At 49.4% G+C, this 17,886-nt stretch overlaps 1 protein-coding gene across 7 annotated transcripts in view; it reads left to right on the plus strand.

Annotated features, from left to right (window-relative positions):
• The window catches only part of SEMA5A (semaphorin 5A), a 218,561-nt gene that overhangs the window by 110,276 nt on the left and 90,399 nt on the right, over positions 1-17,886 (plus strand). For all 7 annotated transcript variants that reach the window (XM_064160820.1, XM_064160823.1, XM_064160822.1 and 4 more), the window contains 2 exons: positions 8,866-8,928; positions 17,490-17,588. In XM_064160820.1, the coding sequence (XP_064016890.1) occupies positions 8,866-8,928; positions 17,490-17,588 (162 nt within the window). The remainder of the gene's footprint in view (positions 1-8,865; positions 8,929-17,489; positions 17,589-17,886) is intronic.

A 17,886-nucleotide genomic window follows, 5' to 3' on the forward strand; every position in this document is an offset into this window, starting at 1 on the left:
CCTGCAGAAGAGGAGGCTCAGGGCAGACCTCATTGCTGTCTGCAACTACCTGAAGGGAGGCTGTAGCCAGGTGGGGTTGGGTTCTTCTCCCATACAACCAGCAACAGAACAAAGGGACACAGTCTCAAGTTGTGGCAGGGGAGGTCTAGGCTGGATGTGAGGAGGAAGTTGTTGTCAGAGAGAGTGATTGGCATTGGAATGGGCTGCCCAAGGAGGTGGTGGAGTCCCCATCCCTGGAGGTGTTGAAGCAAAGCCTGGCTGAGGCACTTCGTGCCATGGTCTGGTTGACTGGAAAGGGCTGGGTGCTAGGTTGGACTGGATGAGCTTGGAGGTCTCTTCCAACCTGGTTGATTCTAGGATTCTGTGGTTTAGTTAATTGGAAGGGGTAGGTGATAGGTTGGACTCAATGATCTTGGAGATCTTTTCCAACCTGGTTAATTCTGTGATTCCACCTTAAAATTGGAACCACTGGGGAAAAGAAACAAACAAACAAACAAATAAATAATTAAATATGCTGCTTTTGAACCTTTTGGAACCTACTGAAACCAATCTTATTTGCCAAATGGAGGAAATGCTTTAAAAGCCACTGTACTAAGAGAAATGTTGAACCTTGAAGGATTTACATGTAATTTATGCAGCACATTAGATGTAGTATGTGCAGTATCATTTCAGAATGTGCATTAAATACACATTCTGAAGACTCATGCCTGCTTGCTTAATGCTTGCAAGAACATTTAGTTTTTCTCCTTCAGCACAATCCTACATTCAGGGTTTGTTTTTTTTTTTTTCAATGGCCTTAAAAATTGTAAAAGCCTCAAAACTCTGGTTTGGAACATTCAGAACTTTGAAAGTCACTGTGCTAGTTTGAGCCTAGCTGGGATATTTTGGTGAGAATAATTGGGCTGTAGGCTGTGAAAAGGTAGCAATGCTGATGTCTGCTGCACTCATAGGCTTGCTGAGATGGATAAGAGCAAGGACAGGCTCTTCTCACTTGCTCCTGCTCTTCTCACTTGCTCCCTGGGACAGGACAAGGAGCAATGGGTGTAAGCTGCAGCACAGGAGGTTCTGCCTCAACACAAGGGGGAACTTCTTTGCTGTAAGGGTCCCAGAGCACTGGCACAGGCTGCCCAGAGAGGCTGTGGAGTCTCCTTCTCTGGAGCCTTTCCAGTCCTGTCTGGATGTGTTCCTCTGTGATCTGTGCTAGATTGTGTGGTCCTGCTCTGTTAGGGGGGTTGGACTGGATGATGTCTTTGGGTCCCTTCCATCCCCTAACATCCTGTGAGCCTGTGAACATTAAATATAGATAAGGGGAGTCTCTCTCTGGGCTTCTTGGGCTGCACTTCTCTCTAACCTGCCTGACTAACCCATCTGCTTCCTAACACCCCTGGACAACCCTCCAAACTACCTTGAGCATAAGCCAAAGTAAGGTACAGGGGTGGGAGAAGGTGGAAGGGTGGTTGGGAGCCCCTCCTGGGCACTCTGGTTTCTGGGAGGGCTGTTGTGTCTCTGTATTACTTTTTAACTTGTATAATTCTGTATGTGTTGTAACTATCTGCTTGTCTATTGTGCTGAGCTGTAAATAGAAAGCTGCATGCAATTTCCAGCTGGGCTGAGTCTAGCCTGGGTGATTTCATTAAGTGTGGAGGGGCAGGGAACACCCAAACCATCACAGTCACACTGCAGGCTTCAGCACTTTGAGTAAGTTTCTGGGAGCAGGGCTGAAAACGCTGGTTCCAAACACACTCAAGGTTTTAGTGTCTAACTTCCAGCTTTGAACCTGCACTTTCCTATGTAAACCTGTCTCTGGTAAACATAAAACAAGTGGGTGTTCTGTGGCATGGAAAAGTATTTGTAGAAGAGGAGGGAAAGGCACAGGTGGATGGTTAGGTGGCATTTATGAAAGTTCAGTCTTGGGCAGAGCTTTGTGTCATTGAAGTCAGTGGCATAGCCCAAGACTGAGTATTTGTGACAGTTCACAGGCTCACAGGATGTCAGGGGTTAGAAGGAACCCAAAGACATCATCAAGATGACACTAAGCTGGGGGCAGATGTGGCTGGGTTGGAGGGCAGAAGGGCTCTGCAGCAGGACCTTGACCGCCTGGACAGATGGGCAGAGTCCAAGGGGATGGCATTCAATAGCTCCAAGTGCAGGGTGCTGCACTTTGGCCACAGCAACCCCATGCAGAGATACAGGCTGGGGTCGGAGTGGCTGGAGAGCAGCCAGACAGAGAGGGATCTGGGGGTGCTGATTGATACCCACCTGAACATGAGCCAGCAGTGTGCCCAGGTGGCCAAGAGAGCCAGTGGCATCCTGGCCTGCATCAGGAATGGTGTGGCCAGCAGGAGCAGGGAGGTCATTCTGCCCCTGTACTCTGCACTGGTTAGACCTCACCTTGAGTGCTGTGTTCAGTTCTGGGCCCCCCAGTTTAGGAGGGACATTGAGATGCTTGAGCGTGTCCAGAGAAGGGCAACGAGGCTGGGGAGAGGCCTTGAGCACAGCCCTACGAGGAGAGGCTGAGGGAGCTGGGATTGGTTAGCCTGGAGAAGAGGAGGCTCAGGGCAGACCTCATTGCTGTCTGCAACTACCTGAGGGGTGGTTGTGGCCAGGAGGAGGTTGCTGTCTTCTCTCAGGTGGCCAGCACCAGAACAAGAGGACACAGCCTCAAGCTACACCAGGGGAAATTTAGGCTGGAGGTGAGGAGAAAGTTCTTCCCTGAGAGAGTCATTGGACACTGGAATGGGCTGCCCAGGGAGGTGGTGGAGTCGCCGTCCCTGGAGCTGTTCAAGGCAGGACTGGACGTGGCACTTGGTGCCATGGTCTGGCCTTGAGCTCTGTGCTAAAGGGTTGGACTTGATGATCTGTGAGGTCTCTTCCAGCCTTGGTGATACTGTGATACTCTGATACTGTAACTAGATGATCCTTGTTATCCCTTCCAACCTGACTGATTCTATGATTACCCTCTGAAGCTGGCTGTTTGTCAGGAGCCTATTGGCAAGATAAGCACCTCTAGCAATACTAGTTTCAAGGACAAGGAATCATGACTGTGGATATCAAGGAAAATGGTTCCTCTGAAGTATAGAAAAGTATAAATCTTTCTTAAGTGGCTTTGCACATTTGCTGAAAGCAAGCATGTTGTTGGACCAAAGCACACCTTAAAATTCCTGGTAGTCATCAAAACCACAACTAACTCTCTGGCTGCTGATATGGTGCTGGTGTGGTCTTTGCATTTATGGTCCTGATGCTTTCTTTATGGCCTCTTTAAACTCAGCATTTCTACCTCAGCATACAAGTTCATCAAGAGCTAATTAGGCAGGCTGTAAGAGACTCCCTCCAAACAGAGTCACCATGTTTTGCTTTTTGAAGCCATTCCTCTGCTGGACTGATGTGAACAACAAGGTGGTATTACTCATGTTTGTTGACATGTATTATTATGGTTATTGCTATTATATCCCAGCTCCTCAGAGTATTGTTTAAATAAGTGATGTAAGACAAGGAAGCAAACAGATAATGAAAAGCAAGAAACAAAAATGAAGGGAAGTATCATCTTGTTAATTTTAGGCTTTGTGTAATTAAAGTGTCCTCTTTAGTGTTATTTTTGCCAGTATCTAATTAGCAAAGCCATCTGCCTAAGAAGACCTGAACCATCTGTCTGGAATAATCACAGAATCAACGAGGTTGGAAGAGACCTCCAAGATCATCCAGTCCAACCTAGCACCCAGCCCTGTCCAGTCAACCAGACCATGGCACTAAGTGCCTCAGCCAGGCATTGCTTCAACATCTCCAGGCATGGGGACTCCACCACCTCCCTGGGCAGCCCATTCCAATGCCAATCACTCTTTCTGGGAAGAACTTCCTCCTAACATCCAGCCTAGACCTCCCCCACCACAACTTGAGACTGTGTCCCCTCGATCTGTTGCTGATTGTCTGGCAGAAGAGCCCAACCCCACCTGGCTACAACCTCCCTTCAGGTAGCTGCAGACAGCATGAGTTTCCCCCTGAGCCTCCTCTTCTGCAGGCTGCACACCCCCAGAATCTTCAGCCTCTCCTCATAGGGTTTCTGCTCCAGGCCCCTCACCAGCTTCATCGCCCTTCTCTGGACACCTTCCAGCACCTCAACATCTCTCTTGAATTGAGGGGCCCAGAACTGGACACAGCACTCAAGGTGTGGCCTGAGCAGTGCTGAGCACAGGGGCACAAGAACCTCCCTTGTCCTGCTGGCCACACTGCTCCTGATCCAGCCCAGGATGCCATTGGCTCTGCTGCCCACCTGGGCACACTGCTGCCTCAGCTTCAGCTACTCTCTACCAGCACCCCCAGCTCCCTCTCTGCCTGGCTGCTCTCAGCCACTCTGTCCCCAGCCTGTAGTGCTGCTTGGGGTTGTTGTGGCCAAAGTGTAGAACCCTGCACTTGGCCTTGTTCCATCTCATCCCATTGGCCTCTGCCCACCCATGCAGCCTGGCAGGGCCCCTCTGCAGGGCTCTCCTGGCCTCCAACAGCTCCACACCTGCTCCTAGCTTGGTGTCATCTGCACGCTTACTGCTGCTGGACTCAATCCCCTGCTCCAGATCATCAATAAAGATATTGAACAGGACTGTGCCCAGCACTGATCCCTGGGACACACCACTAGTGACAGCTGCCAACTGGATGTGGCACCATTCACCACCACTCTCTGGGCCCAGCCTTTCAACTAGTTCCTGACCCATATCAGAGTGAATCTGTCCAAGCCACGAGCTGCCAGCTGTGCCAGGAGCTTGTTGTGGCAGACAGTGTCAAAGGCTCTGCTGAATTCCAGGCAGGCTCCATCCACAGCCTGCCCCACATGCACCAGGCAGGGAACCTGATCATAAAAGGAGCTCAGGTTGCTCAGGCAGGACCTGACCTTTGTAAACCCATGCTGGCTGAGCCTGATCCCTTGCCCATCCTGTACGTGCTGTGTGATGGCACTCAAGATGACCTGTTCCATGCCTTGTCCTTGCAGGAGATCTAATTGCACTCAGCTACATGTGCAGCTTCTACTGCAGATAAAAGCCACAGGGGTTTCTTTGGCTTATAAGTGCAATTAATACAAGTGTCTTCCTGTTGCATTCCAAATGACCAATCTTGGCATGATTTGGTTCAGATTTCCTCCCTGTATTTACTGGTTCACTGTAATTACTTCAGAGGGTTGATTTCCCCTGTCTCCCCCTCCCTCCCCTCCCCCCCCCCATTTCTATTTTATAGTCTTTCTGGAAAATCATAGAATAATTTAGGCTGTAAGGGACCTCCAAATGTCTTGCCTGGGAACTTAATTTGTTCCTGCTGGGCATGAAGCTCTTGCCAGTTGTTTGTTAAATGAGAGGGATATGTGAACATTCCTCACTGCCTCTACACTTGCCATAATTTTCTTTTACTGTTTTCCTCAGGTAATTGAATAAATCAGTTTAGATTGGAGAGTTTCTTTTAATCTCCATTGGATCTGATTTCTCTACATTTATTTGGAACAGGTTGCACAGAGAGGTTCTGGATCCTCCCTCCCTGCAGGTATTCCAGGTCAGGTTGGATGAGGCCTCGAGCAGCCTGTTTTAATGGGAGGTGTCCCTGCCTATGGCAGGGGGTTGGAACTGGATGATGCTTGATGTCCCTTCCAACCATCCTGTGATTCTATGACTTAGTTTGCCTGCTGAAAATACAGTAGTTAAACTTCTAAGACTTACTGTGGGTCTAAACAGAGAAATTATTGAAGATGTGGCCAGGCTGTGTCCAGTTCTGGGCTCCTCAATTCAAGAGAGATGTTGAGGTGCTGGAAGGTATCCAGAGAAGGGCAATGAAGCTGGTGAGGGGCCTGGAGCACAGCCCTGTGAGGAGAGGCTGAGGGAGCTGAGGGTGTTTATCCTAGAGAAGAGGAGGCTCAGGGCAGAGCTCATTGCTGTCTACAACTACTTGAAGGGAGGCTGTAGTCAGGTGGGGTTGGTCTCTTCTGCCAGGCAAGCAGCAAAGCAGCAACAGAACAAGGGGACACAGTCTCAAGCTGTGGCAGGGGAGGTCTAGGCTGGATGTTAGGAGGAAGTTGTTGGCAGAGAGAGTGATTGGCATTGGAATGGGCTGCCCAGGGAGGTGGTGGAGTCACTGTCCCTGGAGGTGTTGAGGCAAAGCCTGGCTGAGGCACTTAGTGCCATGGTCTGGTTGAATGTCTAGGGCTGGGTTCTAGGTTGGCCTGGATGATCTTGGAGGTCTCCTGCAAGCTGATTGATTGTGTGATTCTGTTTCCTGGTCTTCCTTGGTTGCTCCTTTGCGAAAGCAAACTGTATAAATGAGAAAGTTTGAGATGAAGAAAGGAGAGTAATGGCTGTAGTGTTTGACTTTTTCTTCTCTGAAAAATCTCATTCTTGGGTTTGTTGTGCTAGTTTGAGTCTAGCTGGAATGTTTTGGTGAGAAGAACTAAATTATAGGCTGTGAATAGGAAACAGTGCTGATGTGTACTGCACTCAGAGGCTTGCTGAGATGTACAAGAGCAAGGACATAAATATAGATAAGATAGTTGTTCTCTGTCTCTTGGGGCTGCAGGAACTTCTCTCCCTAACCTGACTCACTGTTCCATCTGCTTCCTAACCCCCCTGGCCAGCCCTCCAAACTACCTTGACCATAAGGCAAAGTCTGGGGTAAGGTAGAGGAGTGGGAGAAAGGTGGCAGGGTGGTTGGGAGCCCCTCTTGGGGACTCTGGTTTCTGGGAGGGCTGTTGTGTTTCTGTATTACCTTTTTAACTTGTCTATTTCTGTATCTGTTGTAAATCTCTGCTTGTCTGTTGTGCTAAGCTCTAAACACAAAGCTTCATTCAATTTTCCAGAGCAGCTGAGTCTAGTCTGGGTGATTTTCACAAGTGTGGGGGAGTGAGTAACACCCAAACCATCACACTTGTTGCAACACCAATCAGAGTACTGCTTATCATACTCTGAATACATTTTCTCTTATTGATTGAATGGGCTTTCACCCCCTTATTTTGTATTAATTGTAGAGTCTACTTGCTATTAAGATAGCCCCCATGAAAAGACAGGTATAACCCCCCCCCCCCGTGTTTAATCTGGATGTGTGGTCTTTCATTGTTTCCTGGTAAGTAGCCATGACAAAGCTGCACTTCCAGTAATAAAGCAGTGTGCTGGTTTGAGCCTAGCTAGAATCTTTTGGTAAGAAGGACTAGATTACAGGCTCTGGAAGGAAAACAAGGGTGGTGTCTACTTCACTTATAGGCTTGCTGAGAGATCATAGAATCATAGAATCAACCAGGTTGGAAGAGACCTCCAAGATCGTCCAGTCCAACCTAGCACCCAGCCCTAGCCAGTCAACCAGGCCATGGCACTAAGTGCCTCAGCCAGGCTTGGCTTCAACACCTCCAGCCACGGTGCCTCCACCACCTCCCTGGGCAGCCCATTCCAATGCCAATCACTCTCTCTGTGAAGAACTTCCTCCTAACATTCAGCCTATACTTCCCCTGCCACAACTTCAGACTGTGTCCCCTTCTATTGCTGCTTGCCTGGCAGAAGAGACCAACCCCCACCTGGCTACCAAAACATAGATAAAGGCACTTCTGCTGCTGGGATGCTGTGAGCTGCATCTTACTCTCTAACCTCACCCTCCAATTTGAACTAATCCACTTTGTTTCCTAACCCCCTGGCCAAACCTCCATTCTTCCTTGGGACTGGGGTAAGGTTGAGAGGGGTAGGGGGAAGGTGAAGGGGTGGTTGAGAGCCCCTCCTGGGGACTCAGGGTTCTGAGAGGGCTGCTGTGTTTCTGTATTGCCTTTTACAGTATATAACTGTATATGCTGTAAATATGTGCTTGTGTGTTGTGCTAGCTGTAAATATAAGCTTCATTCAATTTCCAGAGCCAGCTGAGTCTAGTCTGGGGGATGTCCAAAGTGTGGGGGCTTGGGGAACACCCAAACCATTGTAAGCAGCAGTGCTTAGTTTAGGAATCTCAGTTCCTCCTGCTAAAGTGTATGGTGCTTTGCAGCAGTTTTATCTAGAGAGCACATGGATGTGCACTGTTGAGGTGAAAGAAAACAGAGTGGTTGATGTGTGCTGTCTGCAGAGCACATTCAGGCATTCAGATGTGTACATGCACTGGCACATGAACATCAAGCGTGCAGTCTGCTCCCCTGAACAACAGAGATCCTAAGTCATGGCTGTTGAATGTTAAACGTGGCCATAAGTGGAGTTAACTCATGCAGTGAAGCTGTAGCAATGCAGGCTAGGTGTTCCAGTCCTGACATAAATCTGTTGGAGCAGGGAGACAGCTCAGAAATGAGGATAAATTGCTTCTGCTTTGCAGTGCTCTGTTTCACTGTTGTCTCGTGTGCCTCTGCCCATTGCTCCTTTCCCTGGATCGATGTTTTAGTGCTTCCATTCAATGCTGCACTCATACCTTGAGAAACTAACACTTCTCTTTGCTGCTTGAGATGAATACTGCAAGAACAGCAGCAGGGCACATTTTCCTGCTGCTCAAGATCAGTAGAACTGACCTCAGATGCTGTGGCGATGCAGCCCAACCCTGCTGGGGAGAGGAGGTCAGCCTGGCTCTGCTTATCTTAACAAGACCCATGCAAAAGTGGCTGAACAGCATCAGATGTGATTGTAGTTATATCTCCTGTAGCAGCAGGAACAAGAAATTGTGGGGATGGGCACCTTCACTTTGGATTAAGCCACTGGAGAACCATTAGCAACAAAGCTATGTTTCTAAGGAGAAAAACACTTGTAAGGCAGTTATGAATAGAATCACCCACAGCTAAGCATCAGTATGCCTGAAACACATATCTTAAGCATTGGCTTAGACAGCTCTGAGGTTTATATATCTGTGTTCCCTGCATGTCTAACTAATTTCTGTTGGTTGCAGGCGGTGGAGTGGCAGTGTGATGAAGCAACTAAAAGAGCCTGTTACAGTAAAGGCAAATCAAAGGTAAGCATAAGGCAGCTATTCTGTTTTCATTAAAAGTTGATGTTAGTAACAGGTGTGATTTAGTGTTTAAAGCTCTACCTCTTGCATCTTTATTGGTGATCTGGACCAGGGGATTTGGTCCAGCATCAGTAAGTTTGCAGATGACACCAAGCTAGGAGCAGGTGTGGAGCTGTTGGAAGGTAGGAGAGCCCTGCAGAGGGACCTGGCCAGGCTGGATGGGTGGGCAGAGGCCAATGGGACGAGATTGAACAAGGCCAAGTGCAGGGTTCTGCACTTTGGCCACAACAACCCCAAGCAGCACTACAGGCTGGGGACAGAGTGGCTGGAGAGCAGCCAGGAAGAAAGAGACCTGGGGGTGCTGGTAGATAGTAACTGAAGATGAGGCAGCAGTGTGCCCAGGTGGCCAAGAGAGCCAATGGCATCCTGGCCTGGCTCAGGAGCAGTGTGGCCAGCAGGACAAGGGAGTTTATTGTTCCCCTGTACTCAGCACTGCTCAGGCCACACCTTGAGTGCTGTGTCCAGTTCTGGGCTCCTCAATTCAGGAGAGATGTTGAGGTGCTGGAAGGTGTCCAGAGAAGGGCAGCAAGGCTGGTGAGGGGCCTGGGGCAGAGCCCTGTGAGGAGAGGTTGAGGGAGCTGGGGGTGTGCAGCCTGCAGAAGAGGAGGCTCAGGGGTGACCTCCTTGTTGTCCGCAACCACCTGAAGGGACTTTGTGGAGAGGCTGCTGCTGGGCTCTTCTCTCAGGTAATTTGAGACAGAACAAAAGAGAATGGCCTCAAGCTGAGACTGGGGATTGGACATTAGGGAAAAGTTTTTCATGGAGAGAGTGGTCAGGCACTGGAGTGAACTGCCCAGGGAGAAGGTGGAGTCATCAACCCTGGATGGGATCGTTTGGATGTGGTGCTTAGCACTATGGTTTAAGGTGAATCTTGTGGAGTAGGCTCTAGGTTTGACTCTGTGATCCTGAGAGTCTTTTCCAACCTGGATGATTCTGTGATTCTATGAAGTATTCATTCAACTCATGGCTTCTCTGACCCTCACAAAGTAGTACAGGGGGCATTGGGTTTAGTGGCAACACTGAAAGTCAGTTTACTAATGGAATGCTTTCAGACCAGAAGCCAGCTTTGAACCCTGAAGCAACATCAGTAGTTTGGAGATAATGGTCAGTGAAACATAACTCTTTTTGTTGTTGGTGGTGGTGTTCTTGAGAAAGAACCTGCATGGAATTTTTGCCTCTATCAGTTAGCAGCAGTTGTTACTCTGAAGCTTATGCTGTAGGAAGCAAAGAGGAAAGTTGCTGGGAGGGAAAATATATAGAGACATCTGTCACATCTCAATGCTTGACTTTTGAAGGCTGCTGTTTGTAACTGAGGCTTAGACACTTATCCACTAATTTAAGCTGTTGCTTAAAATAACCAGTGGCTCCAGTAGCAAGCCAGACAAAATGATCTCTTTGTGGTCACCACACATTAGTGTTTAGAACTCTAAAACACCACACGCGGTTAAGTGAATAAATTTGGCTGTTTAGATTGGCATCTGTGGCAGGGGCTGTTAGGAAGGATAAATATAAATACACATGATAAAAATACAAGAAACCAAAGAGAGGTTATAAAAAAAACCCACAAGAGGTAGGTAATTGAAGTGAGTCTCACTTCTGGCTTATTTCAGGTTGTAATATCTGCATCTGAACTTCAATACTTAGTGCCATGGTCTAGTCAACTGGATAGGGCTGGGGCATAGGTTGGACTGGATGATCTTGGAGGTCTCTTCCAACCTGGCTGATTCTGTGATTCTATGATTACAAAAATAAACACTGGGGTGTTAATATTAGAAGGAAGTTCTTCCCAGGGAGAGTGATTGGTATTGGATTGATTGGAATTGGCTGATCCTGGTGGTCCTTTCCAACCATAGTGATTCCTAGTGATGAGAGGTTGTGCTGAGGGCTTTGGTTTCGTCAAGGACTTGTCAGTGTGAAACTAATGGTTGGACTTGAGGAGCTTGAAGGGCTTTGCCAATCAAAGAAATCCTGTGATTCTGAATAGGCTGCCCAGGGAGGTGGTGGAGACGACATCCCTGGAGGTGTTCCAGAGAAGCCTGAATGAGGCACATAGTGCCATGGTCTGGTTGATTGGCTAGGTGCTAGGTTGGCCTGGATGATCTTGGAGGTCACCTCCAACCTGGTTGAGAGAGGTGATGGAGTCACTGTCCCTGGAAGTGTTCAAGAAAAGACTGAATGAGGCACTTCGTGCCATGGTCTAGATGACTGGCTAGGGCTGGGTGCTAGGTTGGCCTGGATGATGTTGGAGGTCTCTTCCAACCTGGTTGATTCCATGATTCTGTGTTTAACATGTCAGCTTGTACAGAAAACATTGCTTCACACAGATCATAGAATCATAGAATCAAGCAGGTTGGAAGAGACCTCCAACATCATCCAGTCCAACCTATCACCCAGCCCTAGCCAGTCAACCAGACCATGGCACTAAGTGCCTCAGCCAGTCTTTGCTTCAACACCTCCAGGGATGGTAACTCCACCACCTCCCTGGGCAGCCCATTCCAATGCCAATCACTCTCGCTGACAACAACTTCCTCCTAACATCCAGCCTAGACCTCCCCTGGCACAACTTGAGCCTGTGTCCCCTTGTTCTGTTGCTGCTTGCCTGGCAGAAGAGCCCAACCCCACCTGGCTACAGCCTCCTTTCAGGTAGTTGTAGACAGCAATGATATATATGTGTGTGTGTGTACATGATTATGGATATGATATATGATATAATATATAGCTATGGATAGCTATAAGCAGCTAGATTGTCCTTGAACTGTCAAGTTGGTCTTAAACTTAAGTAACAGCCTAGCTTGCTTGCCTACTGAATCGCTTCTAGTGCTTGCATTTTGTTTCAGGTGTGCTGATAGAAAAGGACAAAGTACTTGCCAAATAAATTTCTGGTTTTTAAGAGGTATTTTTATAGGAGAACAAGAAAGAATATGGCATAGAGGTCAAGATGAAATGGAGAAAAAGCTGCCCACCAAGCCTGCCACCACCCTCCAAACTGAAAAACCCCACACTTTGGTTTTGAAGTCCTTTGCATTCTCCACTGTCACTTCTGTAATGCATTGCTCTTTTTTTGCACATCTAAAAATTGAAGTAGCTGGGCTGGCCTCCAGAGCAGGAAAAGTCATTCTGAAGAATTCAGTGACTAACTGATGGAATCCTTTTACTCTGTGCTGGTTCAAGAACTGGCTGGATGGCAGAGCCCAGAGAGTGGTGAATGGTGCCACATACAGCTGGCACTGGTGGTGTGCCCCAGGGATCAGTGCTGGGCCCAGTCCTGTTCAATATCTTTATTGATAATCTGGACCAGGGGATTGAGTTCAGCATCAGTAAGTTTGCAGATGACAGAAAGCTAGGAGCAGTTGTGGATCTGTTGGAAGGTAGGAGAGCCCTGCAGAGAGACCAGGACAGGCTGGATAGGTGGGTAGAGGCCAATGGGATGAGATTGAACAAGGCCAAGTGCAGGGTTCTGCACTTTGGCCACAACAACCCCAAGCAGCACTACAGGCTGGGGACAGAGTTGTTGGAAAGCAGCCAGGAGGAAAGGGACGTGGGGGTACTGAGAGATAGTAGGCTGAACATGAGGCAGCAGTGTGCCCAGGTGGCCAAGAGAGCCAATGGCATCCTGGCCTGGCTCAGGAGCAGTGTGGCCAGCAGCACAAGGGAGGTTATTCTTCCCCTGTACTCAGCACTGCTCAGGCCACACCTTGAGTCCAGTTCTGGGCTCCTCAATTCAAGAGAGATGTTGAGGTGCTGGACGGTGTCCAGAGAAGGGCAATGAAGCAGGTGAGGGGCCTGGAGCAGAGCCCTGTGAGGAGAGGCTGAGGGAGCTGGGGGTGTGCAGCCTGCAGAAGAGGAGGCTCAGGGCAGAGCTCATTGCTGTCTACAACTGCCTGAAGGGAGGCTGTAGCCAGGTGGGGTTGGTCTCTTCTGCCAGGCAACCAGCAACAGAACAAGGGGACACAGTCTCAAGTTGTGCCAGGGGAGGTCTAGGCTGGATGTCAGGAGGAAGTTGTTGTCAGAGAGAGTGATTGGCATTGGAATGGGCTGCCCAGGGAGGTGGTGGAGTTGCTGTGCCTGGAGGTGTTGAAGCAAAGCCTGGCTGAGGCACTTAGTGCCATGGTCTGGTTGATTGGCTAGGGCTGGGTGCTAGGTTGGACTGGCTGAGCTTGGAGGTCTCTTCCAACCCAGTTGATTCTATGATTCTATGTTTTTGGGTGGTGATTTATTCATGACTAGCTTTTTTTTTGTTGTTGTTTATAGAATCAAGCAGGTTAGAATCAGAGAACCAACCAAGTTGAAAGAGACCTCCACGATCATCCAGTCCAACCCTGTTGCTGCTGTTGTTCAGATTGCTTTGCTGTCAGTGTGGATGTGTGAAGAAAACAGCCCATTGTAAAAGCTGTTATTTCAGTTTTCATTTTTGGTGCATTATATACCCAAGGGAAAAAAAATTAGTTGTGAGATATCTTCTTGGCCCTTTTGCAGTGGGGGTTTCTGTGAACTTGGCACAGCACTTGGGAACATTGAAGAAGAGAATCTTGTGAATCCCAGGAATGTGAGACTTAAGAAAACCCCCTACATTATATTTTAACAGAAAGAGTGGGTGATAAGTGTGCAAACAATTTGGCAGCAGCACCATTTCGGGGAGCTCTGGACTATGGAGAGGTTGAATGGGTTGTAATGTCAGTACCCACTTATTTTTCCTACACTTACATTCCATGGCTTGCTTCAAAGGGCAGGATGGAAACAGCCCAAAGAATAAATCACTGTGTCAAATGCCATGCTTTAGCTAACACACTGTTCTGTTCTTGTCTTGTGTGAGGAAAGGTATGGATGATAAATTCTGAGAGCTTTAAAGTATTTTGCCCATTTTGCTTTGCTGTCTTACTTTGTGCCTTTTCAATTTGTTCAGGATTACGTTTCTTGTCTTGCAGGATGAAAGGCTGTTTTCAAGACAAATAAGCAATAGAATCATAGAATCAGTCAGGATTGGAAGGGACCACAAGGATCAGCCAGTTCCAACCCCCCTGCCATGCCCACGGACACCCTACCCTAGAGCAGGCTGCACACAGCCTCAGCCAGCCTGGCCTTAAACACCTCCAGCCATGGGGCCTCAACCACCTCCCTGGGCAACCCATTCCAGCCTCTCACCACTCTCATGCTCAACAACTTCCTCCTCACCTCCACTCTGAACCTTCCCACCTCCAGCTTTGCTCCATTCCCTCTAGTCCTCTTACTCCCTGATAGCCTAAAAAGTCCCTCCCCAGCTTTTTTTATAGCCTCCTTCAGATCCTGGAAGGCCACAAGAAGGTCACCTGGGAGCTTCCTCTTCTCCAGCCTGCTCAGCCCCAACTCTTTCAGTCTGTGCTCACAGCAGAGCTGCTGCAGCCCTCTGAGCATCCTCCTGGCCCTGCTCTGGACACACTCCAGCATCTTCACATCCTTCTTGTAATGGGGGCTCCAGAACAGGATGCAGTACTCCAGGTGGGGTCTCAGCAGAGCAGAGCAGAGGGGGAGAATCCCCTCCCTGGCCCTGCTGGCCACACTTCTGCTGCTGCAGCCCAGGCTCTGGTTGGCTTTCTGGGCTGCAAGTGCACACTGCTGCCTCCTGTTGAGCTTCTGGTCCAGCAGCACCCCCAAGTCCCTCTCCTCAGAGCTGCTCTCCAGCCGCTCACTGCCCAGCCTGGATTGGTGCTTGGCATTGCCTCCACCCAGCTGCAGGACCTTGCCCTTGGTCTTGTTGAACCTGCTGAGGTTGGCTTGTGCCCACCTCTGCAGCCTGTCCAGCTCCCTCTGGATGGGTCCCTGCCCTGCAGCCTGTCTGCTGCACCACACAGCTTGGTGTTGTCAGCAAACTCACTGAGGCTGCACTCAGTGCCTCTGTCCATGGCACCCACAAAGATGTTGAACGAGACTGGTGCCAGGACTGATCCCCGAGGGACTCTGCTTGTCACTGGCCTGCACTTGGCCATGGAACCAGTACATTTAATGTAACCATAGGCCACATAGGGATACTTCTGCACCACTCCTGGTACATGGATTTACTTAGATGGTTCCACTTAGTGTGTGTCAGAACTGTGTAACTGTATTTTCAACATACTTTGGAGTGTTTTATTTATGCTTTACATGAGACTGGCTTGTGATGGAGTGCTAGAAAGCAGGCTATGAGAAACTACTTTTTCCAAGCATATTGATTGTTGAGCTTGTCTATTTTATTAGATAGGGGCACTAAATTTTAGAGGAGCAGTATCTGAACCTTTCCTGCATATAGTTTTGGGAGGTTTGTATTATTGCAGGCAAAAAGCTTTCTGTCTGAATGAACAGTAGGAATTGCAGTGGATTTCTAGCTTCTGGAGTGGCAGAAATGAACATCATAAAGCCTTCACACATCATAATGGGATAGAAACCAGGTGAAATTGTTTTTCAGGGGTGAGCATTTATGTGTTGAGGTAATGAAACTTCTGGGGAGACTTTGAAGTATGGATGCTTCTTGTCAAACATATTGTGCAGATTATAGAACCAGTAGTGGCAAATCTGCAGCTCAGTATCTCAGCTGTTTCCTTTGTACTGGTTTCAACACACTTGTGTTATTGACAACCTGCTGCTTCTGCTGTGTCCTTCCCCAATTCCTGCTTGGCCTGGTCTGCCTTCAGCAACAGCATCAAATCTGTCAAGATGGTGTTGTATTATTTAAGTCAGCGGCTGCGTAGGGTTAACACTCCAGGGGGAGTAACCCTGAGCCTGACCCTAGGTGGTCTTGACCCCTCCCCAGGGGTGAGTCTGAACACCACCAGGTGATGGTTAGCCCACTCCCCTCCTTCCTGTCCCATAAAAGCAGGGGGACTTCTTGTTTCACTCCCCCTCTGCATCTCCCCCTCTGCATCTCCCCCTCTGCATCTCCCCCTCTGCATCTCCCCTCTGCATCTCCCCTCTGCATCTCCCCTCTGCATCTCCCCCTCCGCATCTCCCCCTCCGCATCTCCCCTCCGCATCTCCCCTCCACATCTCCCCCTCCGCATCTCCCCCTCCGCATCTCCCCTCCGCATCTCCCCTCCGCATCTCCCCCTCCGCGTCTCCCCCTCCGCGTCTCCCCCTCCGCGTCTCCCCCTCCACGTCTCCCCTCCGCGTCTCCCCCTCCGCATCTCCCCTCCGCATCTCCCCTCCGCATCTCCCCCTCCGCATCTCCCCCTCCGCATCTCCCCCTCCGCATCTCCCCCTCCGCATCTCCCCCTCCGCATCTCCCCCTCCGCATCTCCCCCTCCGCATCTCCCCCTCCGCATCTCCCCCTCCGCATCTCCCCCTCCGCATCTCCCCCTCCGCATCTCCCCCTCCGCATCTCCCCCTCCGCATCTCCCCCTCCGCATCTCCCCCTCCGCATCTCCCCCTCCGCATCTCCCCCTCCGCATCTCCCCCTCCGCATCTCCCCCTCCGCATCTCCCCCTCCGCATCTCCCTGCATACCATCATTACTGTCTGTTCCTGTTTCTCTTTGCTCTACCACATGTCCATCACCCACGAGGCAGACAAAGCCATCACCATCACAGTCGAGTTGTCTTTATGCATTTTGTATTTGCTATTTTCCCTTCCCTAACCTTTTGTATCTTCCCTGCCTCAGAGACCTTTTAAAGTTACTGTTAAACTTTTCTTTTTAACTTCCAAATCCAGTGAGATTGATGTATTTGGGTGTGCTTACTTCTCTCTCTCTCTCCATCTATGCTGGGGAAAGTATAGGCTGGATGTTAGGAGGAAGTTGTTGGCAGAGAGAGTGATTGGCATTGGAATGGGCTGCCCAGGGAGGTGGTGGAGTCATCATCCCTGAAGGTGTTGAAGCCAAGCCTGGCTGAGGCACTTAGTGCCATGGTCTGGTTGAGTGGATGGGGCTGGGTGCTAGGTTGGACTGGATGAGCTTAGAGGTCTCTTCCAACCTGGTTGATTCTATGATTCCAATCCCTTTCTTTTGGGAAAGAAGGGGAAGAGGGAAGGGCACTTGACAAAATTGTTATTGTCTCTATCAAATTTATCTGAGTCTCTGGAAATTTAAATTAGAACTGGGACAGCAGCTCAGCTATCATTTCAGAGTCTCACTGTACCTTTGAAATATACACTTAGAAGAAACCACGGTATCACAGTATCATGAAGGTTGGAAGAGACCTCACAGATCATCAAGTCCAACCCTTTACCACAGAGCTCAAGGCTAGACCATGGCACCAAGTGCCTCGTCCATTCCTGCCTTGAACAGCTCCAGGGATGGCGACTCCACCACCTCCCTGGGCAGCCCATTCCAGTGTCCAATGACTCTCTTGCCCTACTAAGAACTTCTGACAAAGACTGATGGATGTGTGTGTGGTAGTAAGGACATCTATGTATATTAAGACTGGTAATACATCACCTATGGTCAAAGCTTGCTGCCCTAGATTTTAATGTGTGGACACATAACCATGGAAAGCAAATGGTACTTAGTGTCCCCTGTCCTTTGAGGTATGACTGAATGTAGCCTTTCTTTTCTGCACGGCAGGAGGAGTGCCAGAACTACATCCGAGTGCTTCTTGTTGGAGGCAACCATCTCTTCACCTGCGGAACCAACGCCTTCACCCCAATCTGCACCAACCGCACGGTACGAGTCACAGTATCACAGTATCACCAAGGTTGGAAGAGACCTCACAGATCATAAAGGGTTGGACTTGACCACAGAGCTCAAGGCTAGACCATGGCACCAAGTGCCACGTCCAGTCCTGCCTTGAACAGCTCCAGGGACGGCGACTCCACCACCTCCCCGAGCAGCCCATTCCAGTGTCCAATGACTCTCTCAGGGAAGAACTTTCTCCTCACCTCCAGCCTAAATTTCCCCTGGCACAGCCTGAGGCTGTGTCCTCTTGTTCTGGTGCTGGCCACCTGAGAGAAGAGAGCAACCT

Source organism: Pogoniulus pusillus, chromosome 21 (genome assembly GCF_015220805.1).
Source record: "Pogoniulus pusillus isolate bPogPus1 chromosome 21, bPogPus1.pri, whole genome shotgun sequence".
In the NCBI taxonomy this organism is placed as follows: Eukaryota; Metazoa; Chordata; class Aves; order Piciformes; family Lybiidae; genus Pogoniulus; species Pogoniulus pusillus.